Source organism: Carettochelys insculpta, chromosome 31 (genome assembly GCF_033958435.1).
Source record: "Carettochelys insculpta isolate YL-2023 chromosome 31, ASM3395843v1, whole genome shotgun sequence".
In the NCBI taxonomy this organism is placed as follows: Eukaryota; Metazoa; Chordata; order Testudines; family Carettochelyidae; genus Carettochelys; species Carettochelys insculpta.
In genome coordinates, this window is record NC_134167.1 from 3,449,526 (window position 1) to 3,474,862 (window position 25,337).

Below are 25,337 nucleotides of genomic sequence, written 5' to 3' on the forward strand. Positions count from 1 at the left end.
CTCCATATCCCTAGCCTACACAGTGCCAATAATATCTCCCAAGTAGTTGTGAAGATGAACCAGTTAAAAGGCTGTATAGTGCTTTTTGTAAATGAAAAGTGCTTGGTGGTATTATAAGACCGACATCTGATCCTCTCAGATATCCAAGTGGCTTCACTACAACCAAAGACCAAAGGATGTTCCATTTTCTAAAATACCTACAATCAAACTGCTAAGAGGTGGCTATATCTAAATTGCACAAGCTGAAACACATAGTTCAGGATGGCGTGGTACAATACCCATGTCAGGAAAACTGACTGCACACTTATGTGTACAATATAGGCACTTTCCTGTTCTTGCTACAGAGTTAAATTAACAGGACAAGAGCCCAGCAGCAAATCAAACAATGAAGTCTTGTATCCAATGAAATTTTGGGCAGCAGGGATAACTCAGTGGTTAGAGCATTGACCTTGTAAACCCAGGGTTGTGAGTTCAATCTTTCAAGGAGCTTATCAAGGAAGTGGGGCAGGTTTGGTGATAGGTCCTGCTTTGAGTGCAGGGGACTGGACTCAATGACCTCTCAAGGTCCCTTCCAGCTCTATGTGAGATATGCATACCTCCACGTTTCATCATTGTCAGGGCAACTTGCTGATAACCTGTTACTGAAGAGGCCAATCTCTGACCAGGTTGAAAAGCCCAGTGCTATACAGATCAATGTGATAGTAAGTTTACAGTTAAAGCTGGGACACCTGGGATGCCTGTGAACACAGTTAGGTGTTGACAGAGTGTGCATGTGCTATTGGTTCCTCCTTTTTAAAATGGAAAAAGAAAAGCTTTCCCCTGCTAAATGGGCACAAATTCTCCGTTCGCTTCATGGATGGTAACTTACAGTTCTGTTACTTCCTGCACAGCAGACACTCCAGGGAACTATGATACCAGTAAGAAAAAGGAATTCCCATCCGGCTGTTTAAGCTGGAAGCGGCTCCAGACTAGGTTAATGTGCAGAAAGGCTGCAGAATTGCAAAATTCATGTTGTGCAAATGGTAGCCTGGCTCCAGGAGATCTAAACATGCCAGGTGGCCCATGGCTTAAGTTAGCACACAAATGTAAGGCCTTCCCATGTGCTCCCAGGACAGGGGTGTTGCCTTAGTCTTTGAAGACTGGGGCAAAGGTTTTCAAAAGTGACTGGTGCCTTTGGCTACCCAACTTTTGAGCTCTCAAAGTGGGTGGGAGGGCTGAGGTTTGACACGATGCTGAGCGCACATCTTCGGAAAATTAGGCCCCTTTAAGGTGATTCAAGTTTGGCAATCAAAATCACTGGTCCCTTTTGGAAATCCTGACCCAGGATTCAAACCTGGGTCTCCCCTGTGGTGCTGCAAATCATTAATAATTGGCTTTCCTGATTTCTGAAGTGAATAAATATGCGGCACAATGATAGATGTGGGGTCTTAGGTGAGCTTTCCCTCCCTTCAGAATAAGGACTTGTTTTGAGGGGAGCATCACCTCTCCAGGCAGATGAAATGGGCTCAGCTGCTCTGTCCAAATACACATGCAAAGGTGCTTTTCATTTATTCACATTTATCCCGCTGCCTCCGTACACATTTGCCACTCCCCATGGTGAGTGTTATGGGATTCAGCGCTAACAAACAGATCAAATTACACCAGTGGGGTCGGTGCTCCTCTGATCTGTATGTGGATGTCCTCTGTGAGAGGAGAACATGCACCTGCTGTCCGAACCACTGCAACCACATGACCCATTTCTCTCTCTCTCTTCCCAGGAAAGTTGGTACTGGCCCGGAGATGTCGACGCCAATGATGTAGTTCTGAGCGGTGTGAAGTGTTCTGGGACAGAGATGTCACTGATGCACTGCCAGAATGACGGCAACAAGGTGGAGTGCCCCAGAGGCGGCAGCCAGTTTGCCGCAGGGGTTTCCTGCGACTACAGTGAGTTGCCTGGATTTTCTTCTCCTCATGGTCAAGAGCCATAGAAAAGTGACACAGATCAAGGAGCTTTCCCTTCCCTGGGACCTCCCTCGGGATGCGTGGGAGGAAAGAGGGAGCCTCCTACCACTCCAGGGGCCAGCTCTCTATTTTAACATGCTGGCAAACTTTAGGCTCCGCTGCCTGGCTGAATAATAGAGTTAAATATTCAGAAAGCAATGGCAGGCACTTAGCTCTTTGTTTGCTCTTCAGTTTATTGATTTTTCTTCTCTCTCTCAGGCTCGTCTTCAATCTCCACTTTCATTTCCTCTCTGGTCCTCTCATAACCGCTTTCTTCATCGTCTCCTGCACACCTTGTATTTGGAACAGCCTCCTGTTTCCCATGTGCCCTGTCTCTGCTGCTCCAAACCCATCCATTTGCCACTGCTTCCTTCTCCCCCATGACAACTCTGCATTCTCCCAGGCCTGAGTCAGCTGCCTGCTGTCTTGTAGTTTACAGTGAAGCCCTTGGTTTCAGACCATGCAGAGTGTGGCTATGTCCTGCCTGCTCTAGGAACGCACAGTGGGCAGCTCTGCCCATGGCTGTAATGGAGTGTGATTGGATCGGCAAACCATTGCTGTGGCGTGGATAAGATCTAAAGACATTTTTCTTGTATTCCATTCCCCAATGCCAGCTGCCCCGGATCTGGTGATCAATGCCGAAGTGGTGGAGCGAACCTCTTACCTGGAGGACCGGCCCATGATTTCGCTGCAGTGTGCACTGGAGGAGAAATGCTTGGCCAGCTCTGCTGCAAACACATCCATTTCCACTGGCTACAGGAGGCTTCTACGCTTCTCCTCCCAGATCCACAACAATGGGCAGGCTGATTTCCGTCCCAAGAACGGCCGCCACGCCTGGATTTGGCATGAGTGTCACCAGTGAGTGCTTAGGGTTCTCTGCATTTTGTGCTAATCAGGACTTATGCATCAGACACACAATCTACTCTGCTGCCCCTTGTTGGCTGTGAAAGGAATTGTGGGTCTCAGTCCCTTGCCTCATGGGCATGGGCCCATCCACATTTCAAAGCCTCCAGGGCAACTCGCACGATCTGGCCTCTTCGAGACGGTTGAGCACTTATTGCTGTGCTGCACATGACAGCCACATGTCATGGAGACCACTGGGGTAGGACTCAGATCCTTCTGCTTCACAAACACAGGCCTTGTGCTAACAGAGAATCCTCTGAACAGTGTATGGCCTATGACACACACTTGAGCAGTTATGATTCTGGCCAATAGCAAACACACCAAGAGAGTTTCTTACCCTATAAAATACTGGAGCCAGTTAGCATAATCATTTGGAAAATTGCTGTGGTTTACTTTATTGAGAACAGAGAATTCACTGACAGACACCCAAAGTAGCCTGCCCTGAGACGGGAATCCAGAAACCTGAATGGTTCCATAACCCTCAAACAAGAGCTCTCTTCCTGATTGTCCTAAGCTAAGGGATAGATGCCAAGAATCATAGTATTGGAAGAGGCCTCAGGAGGTTTTCTAGGCTAGTCCCCTGCATTCAAGGCAGCCCTAAGTATTATCTAAACCATCCCTGGCACATGTTTGTCTAGCCTGCTCTTTAAAACATCCAGTGATGGACATTCCAAAGCTCCCTAGACAATATATTCCAGTGCTTAACCGCCTTGACAGGAAGGTGGTTCTTATGTGAAACCTAAACCTCTGCTGTGCCATAATCCCATTGTTTCTTGTCCTGTCCTCAAGATTGAGTTGGGACAGGATAGCCATTTTCAAGTTATTAGGAAAGGGAGAAAAAGGGTTTTCAATCTTCTCTTCTCTAGACTAAGCAAACCAATTTTTTCCTGTCTTCCTTCAAAGGTCACATTTCTAGACCTCTACCATGCTGTCTGCTGAAGTTAAGCTAACTGGTCTGTAATGCCCCATGCTGTTCGTATTATCCTTTTTATAGAGTGGCTCTATTTGCCTTTTCCCAGTCCTCTGGAATCTCACCTGTCCTCCATGACTTTTCAAAGAGAATTGCTAATGGCTCTTATCTCCTCAGTCAAGCTCCCAGAAAACTCTGCCTCCCTGTTCCCCATGGTCAGCTGGAATCTTCCTGTATCTCCTGCAATCAGCCAGTCCAGTTTTAATTAAAGAAAGTCCATCTTCTAGGTAGACTTTCATCTGAGTTAGGATCTCTGGGCCATCTTCCACCTAGGTTGGAGAGGGCAGGACCAGGTCCATAGCTGCACAAACTAGACTGAAAATGAACAGGAGAGCCAGCATGGCAGCCAGAAAGGGAAACCAGTGTGTGGTTTACCAGTAGAAAGGAAACCCTGCTCCCCTTGTGATGCAGCTTTTAGCACTGTTCTGGGGACAGGTTTACACAGTCTGCCAAACTGCACGTGAGCATTTATAGGGAGGGATCACTAGGAAGGACTAGACTCTTCAGCAAGACAGCACATTCCAAAAAGGGCTCTTCTATCCAACAGACTCACTCCCAGCTTCCAGACCCTTTGTGGGCCGAGATGCAGCTTGTTTGCTTTTTTTTTTTTTTTCCCCTCTCTCAGGTTTTAGTAGTTGGTTCTTTCTCAAGGTGGCTCTGTTGTGAAGTGTCCCTGTGATTCCATAGGGACTAGTACAAAGAATGGCCCAATAGAATCCAAGCAGTGAAATGGCTGTGCAAAAGAAGCAGGGTTCTGCGTCTTTGGAAGACATCTTAAGTGAAAAGAAGCGAGGAGAGGTTTCAGCTCAGGAAGAGGCTTCAGGCCATCTGTGTGCCTGAAATTGGACTCTGTTTACATGGAGGAATATGAACTCTGTTCCTCTTCCTTCTTGCCAATCTGTAAGCACTGTAACATAAACACTGGTTTGAATGATAGATCTGAAGAACTGAGTCAGACCCCAGGACTAAATTTTTTCAGGGCAGACAGCCAAAATAGGCGACTTCAAAATCATTGGCTTTGGCCACCACAGAACTCTCCTTTTTCCTCCCGCAGCCATCTCCGTCCATTACTGTAAGCCTCTGCTCAGCAGGCTTTTGAAATAAGAGCAGGACAAAAATGAGGAAAGCCCGCTAATGCCCAGGTGAAGGGAAACTTAAGAACATCCAGCAGCAGTTTTGGAAGGGGAAGACACTTGGGGAAAAAAACCCTCTTTCTATAGAGGAAAATGCCTTTTTTTTTAACTTCACTAAGCAATTTTAGTTAAATGAGTACACACCCAGGCTGGTGTTGCAAACGTCTGACACCATTAGGTAGCACCATTTGCCGAGAGAAGCCCTGATTTGTTTTTATAGGCAGAAGGCTAGTTCTGCTTTCTGTTAAATCCAACCACTTTTTAAAAAACTCTTCAGCAGTGTATTTTTTTGAATTAGGCTCTGTGCAGTTTCCCCAGTCCTGCAAGCAGGTCTGTGCAGACAGACATTTGTGCCCCAGATGGGCTCACTGGAAATCAGTAGGACTTAGCACTGATCTGCTCACAGCAGGGATGTAATGGCAGGAGTTGGGGCCTGGTTTGTTCAAGTACTCATCTCCTTGGTATCTGAGACTCTTTGGTTGGTACCATGGTAGCAACAACCATGTCCTAGCACTGGTTCCAAGGAGGGGGATAAATTCTGATCTTCGCTACACTGATGTGGCTAAACTCTGACTGCGCTAAGCCCAGGCTTAACTTTAAGTCCATCTGTATTCAGCAAAACACTTACGTACAAGTCCTTCTGACTTCAGCTGGACTTAAACACATGTTCCTTTTTAGCCATGTACTTTGTTGAATCAGTGGCTTGATGCAGGGAATTCACTGTGGGAGCAGCACTCCCCAACCTGCTGTGGCTGGGTAGCAGCCTACAACTTTACACTCTGAGAGCCAGACACATTCACTATCCAGTTGGATGGAACCAGCTGAACTACAATCATGTTATAGAGAGCTGAAATTTGCCTGATAGCAGCAGCACAGAGCAGACAAAGCTGACTCTCCAGGCATCTAGTTAAAATTACAAAATGGATGTGTATGTGAAGCCAGCTGTCCCGTTTGAGACAAGTGAAATGAGCTCAAAAATGAATGTCCCCCATTCTGTTAATTTCCTGACAGTAACTTACCTGAGAGTCGTGTTAGGCGAGAGAGGTTCCATGAAGCAGGACTGGTAGGCTAGGCATGTTATGTACCCTTGGAACTAGGGTGGCTTGCTCCCTGAGATTCACCCATGGCCCCAGTCGCTCTCAGCCTCACGCTCTTTCTTGCATTGATCATCAGTACCCTCATGAGGAAGGGCAGCAATTAACCCTAGTTTACAGGAGAACTGAAGCCCAGAGACTGATGTGCCAAAGGCTCCCCAAGATGCCTATGGCAGAACAGGGAATTAATTCCACATTCTAGGTTAACACCCTACCGTCTCAACCATCCTTCCGCTCTAGGGGTTACACTGTACTTTTAAGATAACAGCTATGCTAACTAAAGATTTGTTTCTTTTTGTCTATCAGTCACTATCACAGCATGGATGTGTTCACACACTATGATCTGCTGAACCTCAATGGTACCAAGGTGGCTGAAGGACACAAAGCCAGTTTCTGTTTGGAAGACACTGATTGTGAAATAGGTACCTTTGCTATAGCCACGCGGTCCGGGAAGTTTGGCAACCTTGAAGGAGATCTCAGGATAGAATCAATTCCCTGCACAAAGACCCAACCATGTCCCTTAGCAGGAAGGATGGCAGACTTGCTCCTCGAAGAGCCATGATTGTTCATGAGGCCAAAGAAGACAGTGCCACTTGGCCTTCAAACTATGAAATAAGTTGAAATCTCTGTGCTTGCAAAAGGTTCCTTGTACCATTGCACTAAGAGTGACAGGCTTCTCGAGCCAGATATTCAAAAGAACTTTGCTCAGTGAGCGCAGGGCTCTTTTGAACAGCTGGCCTTACTTGTTTCATTGGAGTCAGCCCTGTACTTCTGAGCCACAGATCTGGGTGATTAAGTAGGAAAAATATGTGCAGTATACATACATGTTCCCAGCCACTCACAGCTGTAACCACCCGATAGCTCAGGGAATGTTATAGATGCAAAATTTTGGTGGAAACCTCAAGTCTTGTGAAGGAGCTAAAGAACCACTAGTACTTCCTACATGAGACATGCTAACCTCCTTTCCTGGATATAGTCCAGCTTGCATATTTACAGTCCAGAGTCCTAAAACTCCCCCTGTAACTTAAAAGGACACCGAACTCTTTACTTCCTGACATCTGGGTGTTATGCCTTGCTGCACAAACACGGCAGCATTCCATCCCAGAAGTGGCTGCAGTTGAAGGGGCTTCCTATCCATCAGGTTCATATGGCACTTTGGGATGGATGCACTGTCTTAAGATACAATGTTCACTTCTGGAACCAATCTGTATATTATGGAGGAAGTGTCTGTCTCCTAGTGAAGCTAGAATACCAACCAAAGCAGCTGTGATTGTTCTGATGTGTGCTCTGTGTCCACATCTCTGTCCTCCATAGGTCGGCAGAAAGTGTATTTCTGTGCTAATTTTGGGCCACAAGGAATCTCACTTGGGTGCTGGGACGTCTACCGGCATGATATTGACTGCCAGTGGATTGACATTACTGATGTCCCACCAGGATCATACTACTTTCAGGTACCTGGGGACTGGGATGTGGGAAACTGAGGTCTCTTGTCTGCCTGGTGTCCAGCAATAAACTGGTCACACTTCTGTCAGCCTTAAGTGATTTTTAAAATAAGCTCAGGATAGCATGGCCAGTCACAGCAGCCCGATCACGAGAAGCTGCCAAATCAGCTTAATCTGTGCCTTATTTTGAATACCGTACAATTGTTCCAGTCTTCTTCAAGAAATGTAGTTTTAGGATGAAGATACAGGGGATAAAGTGCTTTACAAACCCCCATAGGCACGCATAATCTGCAGGGGATTATTTGTTTCTCAGTGAAAAGAATCCTGACCATTCCCATGTACTCCTTACAGCTCTAACATTGCAGCAAGGGAAGCTGCCAGTGCTACTTGTCATTTTCATGCTCCTTTCATGGCCCTCGTGGACTGAAATTAAAACAAATTGTGTAAAGGGTGAATAATCTAAAACAGCCATGGAAGTTAAAGCAGAGAGATGGCTTTCTGTATTGACAGCTCTCCTGTTACATACAATTAAGTCTCCCCTTTGTAAATTTAGGGGCAGGTACAGTGTATTCAATTGAAGTTGAGCAATATCTAGCTCCTTGTGGGCACTGCCAGCAAGTAAATACTGTTGCAATAACTGTAAAAAATCATTTTCCCTGTGAAACATGTCACTGTGTCTAAGACGACCTCTTGCGAGATAGCAGAGTTTTAAAGGATTTGCCAATGCAGCAAGTCAGAAAACTGAGACTGAAAGTAATTGGGAAAAGTGCATGATTTTTATATTCCGATGAGCGCCTCAATTATTTGTATGCCTGGAGCACTTTGGAGCCCTAGCCACGTACCAAGACCCTGTTGTGCTAGGTGCTGTACAAACACAAGACAGAGACCATCTTCTATGCCTATTTCACTGAGCATCTTTCACTATTTCTGTATTTCTTAACTCTTTTCCCAGATCATAATTAACCCCAACTATGAGGTTGCAGAATCAGATTATTCAAATAACGTGATGATCTGCTCCTGCCATTATGACGGCTCCCACATCTGGATGCATAGCTGCCATATAGGTGAGCAGAACCACTTGGGAAACTGAGCTATTCTAAAAGCACACCCTGAAGGTTAGCACAAAATGCTGGGCATCAATTCCCAGGTTCAGCCTCTGTCCCTAACTTGCTGTGCCAAAGGGGCCCTTCCCTGACCCACATTTTGTGTTTCTGCACAGGTAGAAGTGATATTGGTCCATGGCAAAGAAACTGAGTGTTCTTAAGTGCGATGGGACACGCACATCGAAGTACTGAGTTTACTCTTCCCCAGATTCCATCAGTGGCATAGAAATTGAAGCTGAGCTATACAATTGTCAAATTTTAATAGCATTCAATAGGTTAGAAGTAGGCAACTTGCCCTTGAGCTATGTTCAGATGCCCCAGGGTGTGGAGGAACGTACTCAGTTTATCTGGTTTGTCGTGCATTGGCCTTTGATGTCAGAGGCATAATGGACGGTCTCAGGTGCTACCTTGCTGACAGTACCTGGTTCTCTCTGTCTGTCACAGGTGACTCCTTAAGCACAGAACAGAAGTTTGATCAGTACGACGGACTCACAAACAACCAGGTGTCCACGTGGTAGAGCAGCTGGCCACCTCCCACCCCCTATTTCAGGAAGCAGGGATGCCTGTTTGTGACTCCCCTAACCACTGTACAGAAAAAGAAACCAAGGAAACAACCGTGGACTTTACATGAGCATTGTAAGTTATTCTCTGTGATACTCTCCATACAGAATTGGCTTTGCAATTTCTCACTCCTGATATTAAAATGATTGGGGACCAGACTTTAATTCCACTACAGGCTTTGCATCTACCCAGTCTAATCTGTTCGCTGCAGACTCCTTCCCACCTTGCAAGCCTTTTGTTCATCTGTACAGGTCCAGGCTACTGTGAGCAGATTGCAGAGGTGGTGCTTTCCTTTGGGGTAGGACAACTTACCAGTGACGGTGCTTAAACACCCATCCCCCTGCTATCTTGCTCCTGTCTCAGTATCTTAAGCTTTGAGTCTGAACACACATCGCTGATGTGAAAGTGAACACTGGTGACCATTGCTTTTCTAAAGGTACTTCAGTCCAGCTCATTCTCGGTACTGCCACGGAAGTACCCTATTCAGCACAAAGATAAGTAAAACTGGAGCAGCCTTCCTGGGTACAGGAAGGTGCAAACTACAATTAATACTGTGATAACTTGTTTATTTCAAATGCTCCCCTCACAGCACAAACTTTAAAGGGAATATCTAAAGCAGGGCTAGTTGCACTGTGCTTTCTATAGTCATCAGCAGAACTCCACAAAGGTATGCATCAATTATGAAGTCTAGAGCTGGGAAAGTTCCATAATTAAGCCCACGCCCCTGTGTTGGGAGACTAGCAATGGGAATTTCTGTTGCACCCGAAGCAGTTCACACAAGTGATTTTATATACACGTATTTCTTTCCAACACCTTTAGCTAGATACCACATTTGTACCTTTTCATTAAAGGATAAACATAGCTTATCATGGGATCATCAACATACTCTTAAGTAAGATATTGGCCTTTCCTATGAGGGATCTGGATCTTGCATTATGACGTCAGAGCACCTGCATATATGATTTTTTTAGAAGTTTTATGCATTTACCACTGGTGCTAAGGGTGTTCCTCTGGTTGTTTGAGGGTGCACCTTGCTATGTGTCTTCAGACACCCACCTATTTGAATAAAATCCTACTTTGTGCAGAAAGCGTTTGATACTATTTTTGTGCACACTGTGGGTGACCTGGGAGTTGAGTTCTTTCACCCTTCTGCCAGGTAGCTAGAGCAGGAAAACGTGGGTTCTGCTCCCCTGTGCTTGCTTTGTGCGTCAGCAAACCTGTGCCCTAGTCAATCTTTCAGTTACAGCCAGGGCTGGTAGCACATCAGCTGCTGTGCCACTCTTCATTGCATTCTGTCGTTCCGAGGAAAGCTCTTTTCCCTTTGTGTTCACTGAAAGACTCAAACAGGAAAAACCGTGAAAAGGACTAGCTGTCAAATGCAAAGAGGAAAATCACTTAGGTGTGCAATAAGAGAAAACATTTCGGTCCACAGTGGGATTGAAGTTGGATGTGTCCCTTCAATCTCATTTTTGCTCTCTCTAACCTAACCTCACAGGGGTGTTGTGAGGCTTAAGGAATACCTGCTACACCCTTTGCTAATGCCTTCCAGAGTATGTATTTAATAAACACAAAGTTACTCCTCTCTGCCTAAAGAGAGGCATCTGGAAAAAGTTCTTCACCAACAGCGATCTGGAGAGCTCCACTTTGTTCTGAAGAGATGAGACTTTAATAGCTCTTCTGCAGGGGGCGTCTCACAGCATCTCTCAGGCCCAGGTGCCATCTCTCTCCTCCCCCACCCTCTCACCACCACGGACCTGAGCATGCTTGTTCAGTCTTGTGTAGCAAAAAACCTGACACTGCCACCTGCATTCGCTGCTGGTCAGTTTTGTGGTATAACTTTATTTCAACAAACATCTGCTTGACAACAACTACACTACGCATCAAACAGCTGCTGACGCCTGTCAACATGTTGCTCTGTGCTTCTTGCTTACAATCAAGTTTGAGCCAAAGGTGTGACCATCATTCCAGGGCAGCTCTTCCCAGAGGCTTTACCTTTGAAAAGAATGGAGGGCTCAGATAAAAGGAGCTTACAGCAGGGGTTGGAGACAGCTCCACCATAGCCCGCTTTGGTGGAGATGTGCTGTTGAGATTACCACTCACACCCACTTGGGCATGGCCTGCTTCGGCAGGGTACTGATCAAGACCTGCTGGGGAAGGAGAGATGCTCGCCCTAGTAAAGAGCTGCTGTTACAGTGGCCTTTGCACGGGTGGTGTAGCAAGGGCCTATTTGAAAAGCTAGATGGCCTGGTTCCCAGAATGCAACAAGGCAGTTCAACATCAATGGCAGTAAACGCCTTCCTTTCTCCTGTTTAAAGAAAACACCCACACCATCCTAATGGCAACTCACTCTGCCACATGCAGTGCATTAGCCACCCGTCCTGTTTCAGAGCTCGTCCTCAGCTCACATTCAGTTTCCTCTTCCCGGACCGAATTCTCAGGCGGGAGCATTTCTCTGCTGGAGAGAGACTGCTTTTTGTGCTGCAGCCCCAGAGCCCTGGTCACCAGCCTCCTAGCCACGGCAGTATCCGTCTGGGGTCGCTCCTTAACCAGGTGCAGCAGCTCTAAATGAAACAGACCAGGAATCAAACAAGTCCAGGAGAGGGAACACCTCCCTAATTAAACCCGCAGTTTTTAAGAATGCAGGCTGTAGCTAAGCTACATGACTGGCAGTCAGGTGCCCTGAGCTCTTATTGCCAGCTCTGACCAGGCACTTACAGGCATGTCAGTTCACCTGTGTCTCACCTATCCTACCTCACACCAGGGATGATACTGGCCTGCCTCAGTGGGATGCCACGGGGGCTAAATTCATGTTCTGCTACATGAACAGATGCAGAGACAAAAAAGCAAAGTCTTACATTCAAATGGCTTAACATCTGCCCCCTTACTGCAGCGGTGGGCACCAAGGAAACGGATTTGTTCGGACACACTCTGAAAGCCTCACCACAGCCCCACAGAATGGGAAAGTGCAACCCTTGCACTCCAGCACATTTTGAAATGGTTGGTATACTTTAAAGAGCCCATTTGCCAGAGGAGACAGGCAATGGCTGCTGTTGACCAGCAGTAGGCTTGTTAAAGCTTTAACATGGCTGGCTCATTTAGGAAAAAGGCAACTTTGTACCCAACCCAAACCTGCAGGCTGAATGAGTTTTCCTATAATGGATGGTGAATTTGATAAGAATATAACTGCTTAACTGTTTGCAAACAAAGTTATCTAGTGAGTAATATGGGCTTTGCCTGGGCTATTAAATTGTTTTAAAAACAGTTCTGAAAGAAGCCTGGCAGCAGGGGGGAAAAAAGTGTGACGGGCAGGGACTCAGCATAGCCACAGCTTGGAAAATTAATCACCCCTCGTTCTTGACAAAGTTCTCAAGGAGACCCAGTCCACTAATTTAGGTTTTGTTTTTGAATTAAAAATGCAATTTCTTCTGATTCAAACAGCCCTCTGCAACTCGGCTATTGTAGCCCTAGCCTAGCGAACAAGAATCAGGAAGTGAAACAGATTGGTACCTTCACCATATGAGCTAAATAATGAAGGAAAAACAAAACAGATTCTTGGAAATTTGTTTTGATTAATCTCTAACAATGCTAGTGACTCAGGAAGTGCCAGTGTCCTTTTAAATCACTGATATAGAAACTTATTTTGACTGCAATGTACTGTATGAAAACCATGTGATTACATGTACAGTAATCTTTATATTGCTGCAAGATTCATGGCATTTTTCACTTACTGGGGCAAGTGTGATTGATTACAGCCTGATTTTAAAAAGTAATCAAATGAACTGAATGTTAACTATGAATGACTAAGCATAAAACAATTTTATCTGCAGCTGCTACTGAATAATAAACTGATGTCAATAACAAAACTACCTGCTACTAGTTTCATTTTATCTGTGATTTTTTTAAAAAAAAGTACTGAAACTAATTAATGTAGGTGGGAAACGTACCATGGAGCACTAGAACTGGAAGGACCTCATGTCCAGTTCTCTGCCCTCTTTGCAGAACCAAGCACCATCTCTATCATCCCTGTTAGATATCTCCAATGATAGAGATTCTATAACCACCCTAGGCAATTCTAGTAATTCGTCTCTAACATCAATATATCCTGCGGATTTCCTACACCAGTGGTGGAAACTGATCTCATTCTTGAATGTTTTCTATGCTTTCTATAACCGAAGTGAATAGCTTAGAAAATTAGAGCACAGTTCAGCGGACAGCAGAGGTATATGCTGATTTTGCACGGAAAGTAATGGAATTTAAGCATGTACTTTAATGCTGATTCAGGCTCTTAATGTGACTGCAGGAGGGAAGCAGCAAGGGCTCAATCTTTCAAACAATCCCATCTGTACTATTTCCCTTACCGTGAATCAGATTCCACTCCCCAGAGATTTTGGCATCTCCCTTTAAAGCCAGTGGGAATTTTGACTGTACCAGAGAACAGAACTGGACCCATGTTACTGAAATGTCTCCTGTTGTGACTTAAACAGCTTTTAAAAGCGTATTTGCTAATTAATACATTCAGCAGCAGGGTACACACCTTTAGCAGAGGGCACATGTGAAACAAAGAAAGTACTGAACAGGCTTTGGACAAGATTTTCAAGCTTCAGTGTATCCCTGCAGCTCATGTTTAAATCTGAGTCGTCAGTAAAAAGCAACTTGCCAAATCAAGTCAGTTATTTACGTGCTTAACTCCAGAAACCCAACTTCAGAAAAGTTGGTCTATGCTAAAAAATAATAGACTGCATTTTTTAAAAAACGTGTCTCCTCCGGCATGCTTTGGCTTCCTGTTCAACACAAGATTATTCATCGATCATTAAGGCAGCAGATGTTTGAGGTGTTCCACAAAAGTCAGAAAAATGGGACTTGGAACTAGACTGAGTGCGTAGTGTGTTAATATTTCATAGTCCCCCTTCGCAGTCACCACCTTAATCTACAGATTCCCAGTGGATTCTACCTGTCTAGGGCATCTTAACTAGAAGCATTCCACAAGCAGAATTAAGGTAACAACTGATGATGCATAAGGAACAATAGAATTAGCTCATCCCCCTGCATCAAAAGTGCCATTAAAGCCACAAGGAGTAAACAATTTTTTTCTTAACACAGTAAAGGCCTTTAGTGTGGGTTTATTTTTAAATCCAGTGCAATTAATAAATTAGACACAGTTAATAATCCTGCAGGGCAGAAGATTTGCACAATAAGGACCTAAAACAAATCAAAGGTTTCTTACTTGGTCGCTGAAGTGCCTTGATTTTAGACTGTCTTGTCCCATGGATCAAGGATCGGACCTTCAGAAAAGGGTAACTCTGTCCCAAGGCCTGAGATGCTTCAAAGAATAAAGATTGTGAACATCAGGATGACTTTTTATAACTAAAAGTTCAGTTTGCAGGTCCAGCTCCTCAAATGGTTTAAAGCAGACCACCATCACTGAGGTCAATGGAGTTATACCATTTTATCTCAGCCGATCATCCATCTGCCCCAAGATTTTTAATGGAATCACAGAAGTTAGTTAATTCTCTCAGATCTTGAATCCTGCAGTCCTTGGACATGCAAGACTCCCAGTGAAATTCATAAGCATTGTGTTGGTGTGGTTCTGAGGTGACACACTTCATTCTAGACTTAGGGCCTGAGCCCTTCCGAATTCCCACGCGGCCTGACATGACCTGCTCTGCGGAATTTTCCGAGATGAAGCTCAGGATAGGTGTCAGTTAAAAGCTCAGTGGGATTTAAGGTCACGCATTTGACCTAGATCTCACAAGGCATTAATGCCTTCCAGAGGGGGTCACAAGCCTCTCTTCTGGCAGACTGGCTGGGACTTTGTTCATTTTCATGAATAAACTCAGCTGGCAGAATAGATTAATTTCTGAAATGCAAAATGATTCACACCCTAACTCCTTATTCAGCGAGTCCCAGCAGCCTCTGTTACCCAAGCCAATTAAAAACTGCTTCGAGTCAGGGCTGGAATGAGTTGGCATTGCATGGTCAGCAGTATCTGCAATGCCTGAGACAGAAGAGTACCTTATTCAGGCACCAGGACACCAAACAGGATGGGAGTGGGGTGAGAAGGAGCTCTACATATCTTTAGAGGGGGAAATGGATTTCTTTTAACCAGCGAGTAAGAGTGGAGGATTTGGGAATAAATTGGATTTAGCCCTAAATATGATTTCCTTCCCAGTACCCCTCTATGGACTTGGCTTTCTCAGATTTCACACTACCAAAAGGAGTGGGGTACCTCCTTTTAGTAACAGGAACCCAATGGCACTCACTGGAATTCAGCTTCCAGGGCAAGAGGGGTTTTTAGGCTCTACAGTTATACACCATGCAACACTGGCGAAGACCCACCAATGACTAGCAGCCTAGCCAAGACTCGTCCCATTACCTGCTGCCAGACTGGAAAATACACCCAGGGCATGAGTGTCATCGACCCACTGAATTTTGAAACCACTCTTGCTGAAAAGAAAAAGGAGAGCAACATCATCAACACTCGGAAGAATAATCTCCGTTAGCGATACCAGGAATTAGGGGCACTTTTCATCCACAGATACCCCATGTTTACAAAGCTTTATCCCCCTCTGTACCCCTGGGAAAGGGGAAGTGGGACTTATTCAAGGCCACGCAGTGACTTAATGGAAGAGGAGGGAGGAGAATCCACCTGTCCCAATCTCCATTCAAGTGCTTCCTCACCCGGATTGTGCGATTTCTTAGTGGTTTCCATTACACTTCCTAAAGCTGGGATGAAATTTGTTCTGATAAAATAATTGACGCGCTCTAAGGAGATTTTGTTGCATTACTGTCCCTGTGCTACACATTACTTTATAAATCTTATCTCTGAAAGGGTCCTTACAAAGCAAGAACCCAACCCTTACTGCATTTTCAGCAGACAAGCCAGGGACTGAATGCACTTTAGGAGTTGAACTCTAATCAACGTGTGCAATTTTACTCAGAAATTCACACGACAGTGATGACAATACTTTAAGGAAAAATAATCCACTAGTTAGGACCCCAGCCTAGAATTTGGGAGAGCTGAGTTCAGTTCCTCCCAACTCCGCCAGACTTCCTTTATGATCTTGGCGAGACACTGAACCTCCATGGAGGTGAGGAACTGGAGTACTGTGAGGATAACTACATTCAAGATTGTGAACCACAGAACTCTGCTGATGAAAGGCCTATATTATACAGCACTATAAAAACAGCAATCCCCCTGAAGTTCACATGGTCCTCACAGGATTAGGGCCTAGAGGATCACTGATTTTATTTTTTTTTCAAAATGCATGATAGGAACATAAGATCAGCCATACTGGGTGAGACCAAAGGTCCATCCAGCCCAGTGTCCTGTCTTCTGACAGCAGCCAGTGCCAGGTGCCCCTGAGGGAATGAACAGAACTGGTAATCCTCAAGCAATCCCTCCCCTGCCACCCATGCCCAGGTTCTCGCAAACAGAGGCTTAGGGCAACATCCCAGCCTAGCCTGGCAAATAGCCATTGTAACCTGTCCTCCATGGATTTATCTAGTTCTTTTTTGAACCCTGTTATCCTGTTATACATTCTCTGACAAGGAGTTCCACAGGTTGACTGTGGGCTGTGTGAAGAAATACTGATCTTGGTAAGTTTTTTTTAAACCTGTTACACATTCATTTCATTGGGTGACCCCTCGTTCTTACATTATGGGAACAAATAAATAACTTTTCCCTATTCACTTTCTCCACACCACATCATGATTTTCTAGGCATTGTCATTTCTTCTCACCCCACCCACTCTTCTCTTTTCCAAGCTGAAAATCCCAGTCTTCTTAATCTCTCTTCATATGGCAGAATCTTTCCTAACACAGAGAAATCTTCCTCTGGGGTCAGAAAAAGAGCATAATATTAATAGACCATACCAATATTAATGTGCCTTTCATCAGTAGAGCTCAAAAGTCTTTTCAAAGGAGGGAAGTATCATTAGCCCCATTTTACAGATGGGAAAACTTAGGCACAGACCTGCAAAGTGACTTGCACCAGGTGACCAGCAAGCCAATGGCTGAGCCAGAAACAGAACCTAGATCTCGTGAGTCCCAAGTTAGTGCTCTATCCACTAAAAGCAATGCAAGGACAGAACTGAAATGCAATGAAACTCATTTAGATTCTTACCCGGCCCTTAAAACAATTTTGCAAGGTGAGCAGGAACTGCCCTGTTCCGAGATAGGTACTTACTGGAACTCAGAAAATGCTTCCATCAGATGCTCCGTTTTCAGGGAGGGCAAGAAATCGTAGATCTCTACAACGTGTCCAAAGTCTCCCTCATTGATCTGTGCATCCCCATAGCTGGAATAATCAAACTGGATCTTCTCAATGCTTACGTCCTTTATGGTCAAATAGGTTGCAATCTGGGAGGAGAAGAGTGTTGGAGCTCAAGGTGCATTTCTAACATTGCAGGAGACACCAATGAGGAAGAACGTGTCAGGGGAGGGATCTTCAAAAACGCAATGTTCTTGGGCACAACGTATACCTGCGTATTTCACGCATCTGGGGGCCAAGGCACGAGCATGGGATTCAACTCCCTGCTCTGCCACCACCCTCCCACGTAACCTTGAGCCAATTGCTTAGTCTCTCTAGGATTCAGGTCCCCACCTGTAGAATGGAAAGGACAGCACTGCCATGCCTCCTAGTATCACTGTGAGATGCTCCGATATGACAGGAATGGGAGCCACGCCAGATACTTAGGACAGACCCCACTAAAAATGGCATAATGGCTGGCTGTCCCCATACACTGCCCCAACCAGCTTGCTTCAACCCTGCTACAGTATGAGAGGGGAGTTGAGCTCCCAAACAACATCCAGTGTTTGGATGGGGCTGTTAAATAAACCTGGTCGGCAGTAGAAGGGCTTGGAGTGGGAGGCTCCTGGCTGCTAGGAAATGGATTGAGTTCCACCTCTGTGTACCATACTGCCTGAGCCATCCCGTCCCCAGGTCCTCCTACAGTCACAATGAAATAACAACTCAGTGCTGCCAAGAGCACAGGGAACTGGACCGGACGACTGCTCGAGGTCCCTGCCTAGGAGTCTACAACTTTTAAAGTGATTCCAGAAAGACCATTTGGAGCCCTATCAGAAGCCTGCCAGAGCCAAGACAAGCTAGCATCTCAGGGGCTCCCCATCTTTTGTGAGAAGACTCCAGGGACCATAAAACTCACTGCCACATCTCTAATTCACAGCTCATCCTCTGCTCATTACTTTCTCAAACCCAGTCAGGCACCAGTCACATCAAAACTTGTACCTCTTGCAAAAGTTCAGCGCTGCAGTCATCGCCTGTGCTGCTTTCCTCCCACTCGGTCACTGTGGGGTTTTCCAGGCCCCTCTCCTTGGCAGGTAGTTCCAAACTGCACTGCAGTCTGCCTGCCAGGACACTGCAGTCCTCGTCCCGATCCGGTGGCGACCAACCATCCTGCATAGAGATATCAATGCAGTGCATATCCTGGTTGGCCATTACGGGTGTGGTTTTACCACTCTCCAGCCCTGGGGTAGCCCCACATCTTTGATTCTGGTCTTCTGGGAGACTTTGGTTTCGGCTACATTCCCATATGAAGGTGTCGGGACACCCCTCATCCACTTTTTCCAGCACTGAAACGTTCTTGTTTTGTTCCAATATGGAGGCATCCACAGACTCTCTGTTCTGGCCTTCCGGTAGGGACAGGTTCTTGCTGCACTCTGAGACAGGCTGTATAAATGCCACTCTATCCTGGTTTCCCAAGACCGGTACGTTTTGGCTACACTCCAGTACCCTGACCTCCGCCACATCTTTGCCTTGATCTTCTGCTTGGTGTAGATTTTTGTGATACTCCAATACAGTGGCCTTTGTACTGCTGTTATTCTGGTCTTCTGGTTGGCACAGTGGTTTGCTACACTCCATTCCTGGGGCATCTGAACTATCTTTGTCCTGGTCTTCCAGCAGGGAAAAGGTCCTGGCACACTCCACTACAGCGACATCTGAACAGTCCACTGGGCACTTGTTACTTTTATCTCTGCTGATTTCACCCACACTGTGTTCTTCCTGTGCCTTTCTATGGCTGTGGACTTCAGGAAGTTCCTTGCTAGGGACTGGAGCAAGGTTACTTGCTACCCTGCTGGAACCTGTAGTGCCCTCAAAGGTACCTAATGCCTCTGGGGTCCCCTCAGTTGCCCTTTCAATGCAGCTCTCTTCCTCTTGCACCACATAACCATCTGGTTCGGTTCCAGCTGCCACTAGGCTTCCATTTCTCAGCTGCTCCCTTTTCTCACGCATCCCCCTGGGGACGTACAAAGCTTTATCTGGCTTCCTCCGGGGTGGCCGCCTCGGCCTGCCGGTTCCTCTGTTGACTCGAGCGCCCTCGGCAGGCACCTCTGCCTGGCGCGGTCCTGCAGCTCTGCCTCCCCTGCTTCTTGCCTGGAGAGGGCGGTGGGATCTTGATGTGTTGCTGCAGGAACGGTTTTGATCACCAGCCTCCTCAGGCAACCTAGCGCCAAAAGAAGCAGGGAAATACATGAAGGCCTGCGACGCTTCATGCCACAGACAAACTTCAGCGGGTGCTGCTTCCCCTCAATCCTGTTATGAGTCAGTAGTATTGACAGGAGCCAAACACACTCACGTGGCCCCCCAGGCACTCTGTGTACGTGTCCTTCACAGCAACTGATCCGAACTGCAGCCCACAGAGCACTGGCACTGTGCAGAGCTAAGTCACGGGGACACTGGTTCCACCGGCTCTTCTCCAGGGGTCAAGGGAGGAGGAGGGGCTGTGCTGCCTAGGAAGTGGAGGTCCCCAGGAGGAAGGTCCAGGGAAGATGGAGAGAAAGGACACGCCCGGGCACAGCAGGAGAAGAGGACCAAGTGGTAGGCTGCACACACCGGGAAGGAGGGAACCAAGCACATGCAGCAGCACATGAGAAGGGGAGCAGGTCACAGAGAAGCATGGGGAGCAAGACATGAGACTGGGAGACAAGACGCTATTAACGCAGAGAACTGGCTAAGCTCTGCAGGCACTCAGCCATCAATGTGCCACCCCAGCGACCACCCCCAGTGAGGAGCACAGTAAACTGCTGGGCTCTAATTCCCGATGGGAAAAAATATCTATTCATCTGCTGTTCAGTGGGGACAGCCCAGTAACAGCAGCTTCAGATGCTCACCCTACAAGAGCCCGCACACGGAATGTGCCATGCACCACGTACCCGTTGGCCAGGTGGTTAATGTGACAGTCCCTCAGACCACAACTGGCCCAGCATTTAATTTCTGATGAATCCCAAAGACTAAACAGGAATTTTTCTACTTTTTTAAATTTATGTTTAAAAAAAAAAGAGGCCCAGCAAAACAGCTGCTGTCACCAAAAATACCCATCTTGGGCAGTGTCTACAATCGGCACATGGTGGCATGAAGACGCTTCCCCCTCAGTCTAGAATTCCGCCTGCCCATGGAAAGGAGACATTGCAGCTGGGGTTCTCGCGGGTTTGTCCAGCCATCTGCAGACTGACTTTCGTAATGTGAACCACTATGGTGCCAATGTATCACCTCCACACTGGTGTGCCTAACAAAAGCCATTTCCCACACGCACCGTGCGTGGCTATGGGAGTGGGCTGGGGCAGAGCATCCGGGTGCAGGAGGGTGAGGGCTCTGGCTGAAGGTACCAGCTCTGGGGTGGGGGTTGTGATGAGGGGTTTGGAGTGCAGGAGGGGGCTGGGGCGTGGGGTTTGAGTGGAGATTGAAGGAGTTGAGGTACAGGCTGCCTGGGGAGAGAGGACTCCCCACAGCCCTCTGTCACTGCAGCAGTTGGGGGCCAAATTAGAGGTGCCTCTCTATTGCCCCAGCAGCTCTTGCAGGCCCAGCAGGGGCAGGCCCAGACTAGGCTGGGCGGGTATCAGGGAAAGGATGCTTCTGCCCTGGCTGCTCTAGGGCTTGGGGCAATGTCTCTCTCCCCTCTGCAACCCTGAGCCCCTGCCTGTGCTTAACAGGCAGCTGCGCAACAGCACAGCTTAGAGAAAACTTCGCTCACAGCTACTGAGGCTTCAATCAGGGCTGATCTCTGCCTAACCCCTAAAGACAGACAATTCACTTTCCAGTCAGAAATTTTTAAAAAAAAAACTTTCGAAGTCTGACCGATGTGTTGCCATGCCCCGTGCTGTTGTTCTAAGCTGTAAGAGAAATGTTTGTTTTTAAACACATACAAACATCCCCCTTGAGCTTTTGCAACCTCAACACTGCAACAGTGAGTCTCTGAAAGCAAAAATGACTGTGCACAAAAGTGAAAATGGTTCTGCTGATTTGGCACGTAGACAAACACCAGATTAAAACAAAAAATGAACCATCAGGATAAAAAACAGACCAACTCATTCTTTTAATCCTCTCTTTTGATCTTGACGGGCTCATAAATAGATGTTGCTTGGTTACACCTGACTAACACTGACAGTGGCCCTTTGGCAAGGTTAAGTAACTTGTTCAAGATCACACAGGGAGAGAATGACAGAAAGGGAATGGAATTCAAGAATCATAACACCCAGCAGTGCAGATTCACCCTGGCTGGCTCCAGATCTGGGTCTAGATCCCAGGAGTACTGACTCCCTACTCTATCCCCTAGACAACACCCCCTTACGTATCTAAGGTACAGAACCCAGGCCTCTTGATTCCCTGTCCTCTGCTCCAGTTAGACAGAACTCCCCCACCCTACACATCAGAACAGAATTAACTGCATTGCAAAAGTAGGGCAAAGCTTGTTTTTTGCCCATATTCAGTACGAGAGTTAAGCTGTTTGGTGATTGTCCCGGCTTCACTTTGACAAGCTTTGATTTCACGCTCCCACGGTGTTGCTTGAACCCCAATGGGCAAAGTGACCCCCAGTTATAGATTCTGACCGATTGCAGGACTTACGGGTGGTTTGTTTTGCTGTACAAGTGCATGACTGCAGGCAGGACTGCTGGGTTGTCTCCATAACTGACCTCTGCCAAATCCTGTTACCATGCACCGCCTTGTTCCCTAGCTGCAGGGCGGAGATAAACCGTCCTCCCTGAGGTGCAGGGAGACTCAGTGCTCGGCTGCGCACAGCACCATGGGATGGAAGGCACAGGAAGGGAGAGGCACGGCTGTACCTCTAGTTCATACCTTATGCCTGAGTGACATATAACAGTCCTCCTCTTCCATCCCTCCCCGACAGAAAAGCTGCTCAACAACTCAACACTGTCCACAGTCCTGTGGATCAGGTACCGGAGGCGGCTGGACAAGGGTGGGAACAAGAGAACTCTGAAAAAGCAAAACAGACAAGGTATCGTTAGCGAGGGGCTGGAAGGGGAAGCAGGCACTGCATGTGCCCATTAGCAACCCCCCAGTCACTCCATTCCCAGCAGCCAGCTAGCCACATCCCAAAAACCAGCTCTCCCCCCCGGCTGGGAGCAACAGCAGAGGGGCGAGAGAGCGAACAGTCTGTGGTGCTTAAAGACGGGCTCGGGCTGCGCGTTCTGCTGTTTAGTCTCTCTCGGCCCCTTCATCACCATCATGATGTGACCTGCCAAAACTGGCAGGCTTCGCCTTCCAACTCCCCGGTGAGGCAGCGCAGTGGGTTTTCCCCAGATTGCAGGTCTGGGGCAGGGAGATGAAGTGACTTGCCCAAGGTCAAGCAGCAAACAGCCTGGAACAGACCCAGGTTTCCCCAATTCCTGGCCAGTGCTTTCACCACAGGATCATCCCTCCTGCCTTTATCTGCTCCATGGATAGCCAACGGGCAGCCGGGTCGAGATCTGTCCATCCGGCCCCTTTCAGCAGCGCAGAATGCAGAGGAAACCCTTCGTTGTGTCTCCAGAAATGAGGAGCTCAGGGGAAAGATATTGCCTACCACGCTGGCCAGCAGTTACATACTCTAAAATCAGATCTAGTTTCCACTCAGGCACTTGCTAACAGGACTTAACTAATATCTTCCTCAGTCTAAAATACTGTAGTAAGTATCCAAGCCAGACAACCGGAGCCCAAGCAAGTCTACCTGGTAGACAGCATCCCTCTCTCCTTGCTAGCCCTATTCTTGGACACAAGTAATCTGAATCCTACTGTCTATGCACAAGCAGACAGGCAAAAATCTATGGCTGGTGCTCAGCCAGGCCAAGGCATTTGGGTTTGTCATGGTGGGATAGAGAATGCTGGGCACAGGACGTCCTTAGCAGGAAGGAGCTGATGAAAAACGGTTTCATCTTCGACTATTGGGAACAACCCACCTAGCTGAGACAGCAAGTGAACAAGGCCCAGGAATGGCTGTTGCCCATGTTGGTGGCAACTTTTGCGATAGCATCCAGGAGAATTCCACCCAGGTCAGAATATGAGTTAGAGACGGGCCTAGGGTAAAAGCGTAAGGTACAAAATCCCCGTGCTGTGGGGCAATGCAAATTCAGGCTCAAACTTTGTAACTGACTCCACCTGCTGTGATTGCCCAAGCAAGAACCCTGTACCTGAAAGGTCTGGGATGTGGAATCTGGCTCTGAATGCTGCAGCTCAGCAGTGCAGACACCTCTGGGTGGACACACATCACCCCCAATGGCATAAATGCCCTGCAGGGCAGTTGGCAAAAGGGACACTTTTGACCACAAATATCTTATTATTCACGTGAGGCAAACGGGGCCCAGGTTTTGTGGCCTTGCCTGATGTCTCCTGCAATGTAAAGGGCACAGCATGAGCCACCTACTTTTCATGCTGGTTCTGGAGCAGAAAATGGTCAAGCTCTTCGGTGACCTTGCAGACGAAGTCGTTCTCGTTGGGGGAGAGGAAGACGCCATCCAAGCAATGCAGCGCCAGGGTGAGAGAGGGCAGGTGGCCTGGGGGGATGCAGAGCAGAGAGAGGCACTTATAAAGGCTTTAGCTGCTGGGGGCTATTGACAGCTGCAGCGGTTTGGCTCTTCAGGTGCTGAATGCACGGCAAAAACCTCACCTCCACCCCAGGTCTTGTTGCATCCCACGCAGACACCTGCAGGGCTCCAAGCAAACTCCTCACTCTCCCACGATCCATCGCAGCCCACCCCAACTCCACAGCCTCTCCAGCGTGCCCCACAGCAGTCCCCCATCAGCCTCCCTGCCTCCAGCTCTCCCACTGCCCCTGCAGGACCCTTCGCAAGCCCCCTGCCTCCAACCCCATAGCCACCCCCGCAGGATCCGCTGCAAGATCTCCGGCCTCTCCCCGCACCCGCGGGACCCACAGCACCCCACCTCCATCCCCCCGCTCCACCGCCCCGCCCCCGACACACGCACCCGGCCTGCGCGCTGGGCAGCCGGGGCGCTGCTGCTGGCGGGCAGGAGAAGGGCCGCAATCACCCGCAGGCCCGCGCCAGGGCCGCTGCAGCGCAGAGCGTCGGAGCTGCTTCCCGGCGGCCGCTGCTGCTCCGCCTCCCGCTGCGGGTGGGGCCTGCGCCTGCACCGCCTGCCGGGCCGGGAAGCGCGTCCGAGCCCCGCCCGCCTGCACCCCTTCGCCCTCCCACTGAGCGGTACGTGCCCCCCGCTGCCAGTAAGGGGGTCCCCTGCCCCACGTGCACCCCTTCGCCCTCCCACTGAGCGGCACGTGCCCCCCGCTGCCAGTAAGGGGGTCCCCTGCCCCGCCTGCACCCCTTCGCCCCTCCCACTAACCGGTATGTGCCCCCCGCTGCCAGTAAGGGGGTCCCCTACCCCGCGTGCACCCCTTTGCCCTCCTACTGAGCGGTACGTGCCCCCCGCTGCCAGTAAGGGGGTCCCCTGCCCCGCGTGCACCCCTTCGCCCCTCCCACTGAGCCGTACATGCCCCCCGCTGCCAGTAAGGGTGTCCCCTGCCCCGCGTGCACCCCTTTGCCCTCCTACTGAGCGGTACGTGCCCCCCGCTGCCAGTAAGGGTGTCCCCTGCCCCGCGTGCACCCCTTTGCCCTCCTACTGAGCGGTACGCGCCCCCCGCTGCCAGTAAGGGGGTCCCCTGCCCCGCGTGCACCCCTTCCCCCTCCCACTGACCGGTACGTGCCCCCTGCTGCCAGTAAGGGTGTCCCCTGCCCCGCCTGCACCCCTTCCCCCTCCCACTGAGCCGTACGTGCCCCCTGCTGCCAGTAAGGGTGTCCCCTGCCCTGCCTGCACCCCTTCCCCCTCCCACTAACCGGTATGTGCCCCCCGCTGCCAGTAAGGGGGTCCCCTGCCCCGCGTGCACCCCTTTGCCCCTCCCACTGAG

General features: G+C 48.3%; 3 protein-coding genes across 3 annotated transcripts in view; 2 read left to right on the plus strand and 1 right to left on the minus strand.

Annotated features, from left to right (window-relative positions):
• The window catches only part of LOXL2 (lysyl oxidase like 2), a 71,119-nt gene extending 60,625 nt beyond the window's left edge, over positions 1–10,494 (plus strand). Inside the window, exons 9-14 of the mRNA XM_074981654.1 lie at positions 1,758–1,923; positions 2,595–2,838; positions 6,387–6,502; positions 7,395–7,531; positions 8,475–8,586; positions 9,070–10,494. Coding sequence (XP_074837755.1) covers positions 1,758–1,923; positions 2,595–2,838; positions 6,387–6,502; positions 7,395–7,531; positions 8,475–8,586; positions 9,070–9,143 — 849 coding nt within the window. The 3' untranslated portion in view covers positions 9,144–10,494. The remainder of the gene's footprint in view (positions 1–1,757; positions 1,924–2,594; positions 2,839–6,386; positions 6,503–7,394; positions 7,532–8,474; positions 8,587–9,069) is intronic.
• A 511-nt stretch (positions 10,495–11,005) lies between these two features.
• Positions 11,006–24,924, minus strand: R3HCC1 (R3H domain and coiled-coil containing 1). Its single transcript, XM_074981561.1, has 10 exons — positions 24,913–24,924; positions 24,404–24,629; positions 23,844–23,973; positions 22,280–22,417; positions 18,434–19,649; positions 17,372–17,544; positions 15,560–15,630; positions 14,411–14,506; positions 11,534–11,747; positions 11,006–11,178 (listed from the first exon to the last, which is right to left on the minus strand). Exons 1-10 carry the CDS (start codon positions 24,922–24,924, stop codon positions 11,175–11,177), a joined length of 2,280 nt encoding a protein of 759 aa, XP_074837662.1. The 3' UTR covers positions 11,006–11,174.
• The window catches only part of LOC142004182 (tumor necrosis factor receptor superfamily member 10A-like), a 68,127-nt gene continuing 67,323 nt past the window's right edge, over positions 24,534–25,337 (plus strand). The window contains exon 1 of the mRNA XM_074981663.1: positions 24,534–24,636. The gene's annotated coding sequence lies outside the window, so the exon portion shown is untranslated. The remainder of the gene's footprint in view (positions 24,637–25,337) is intronic.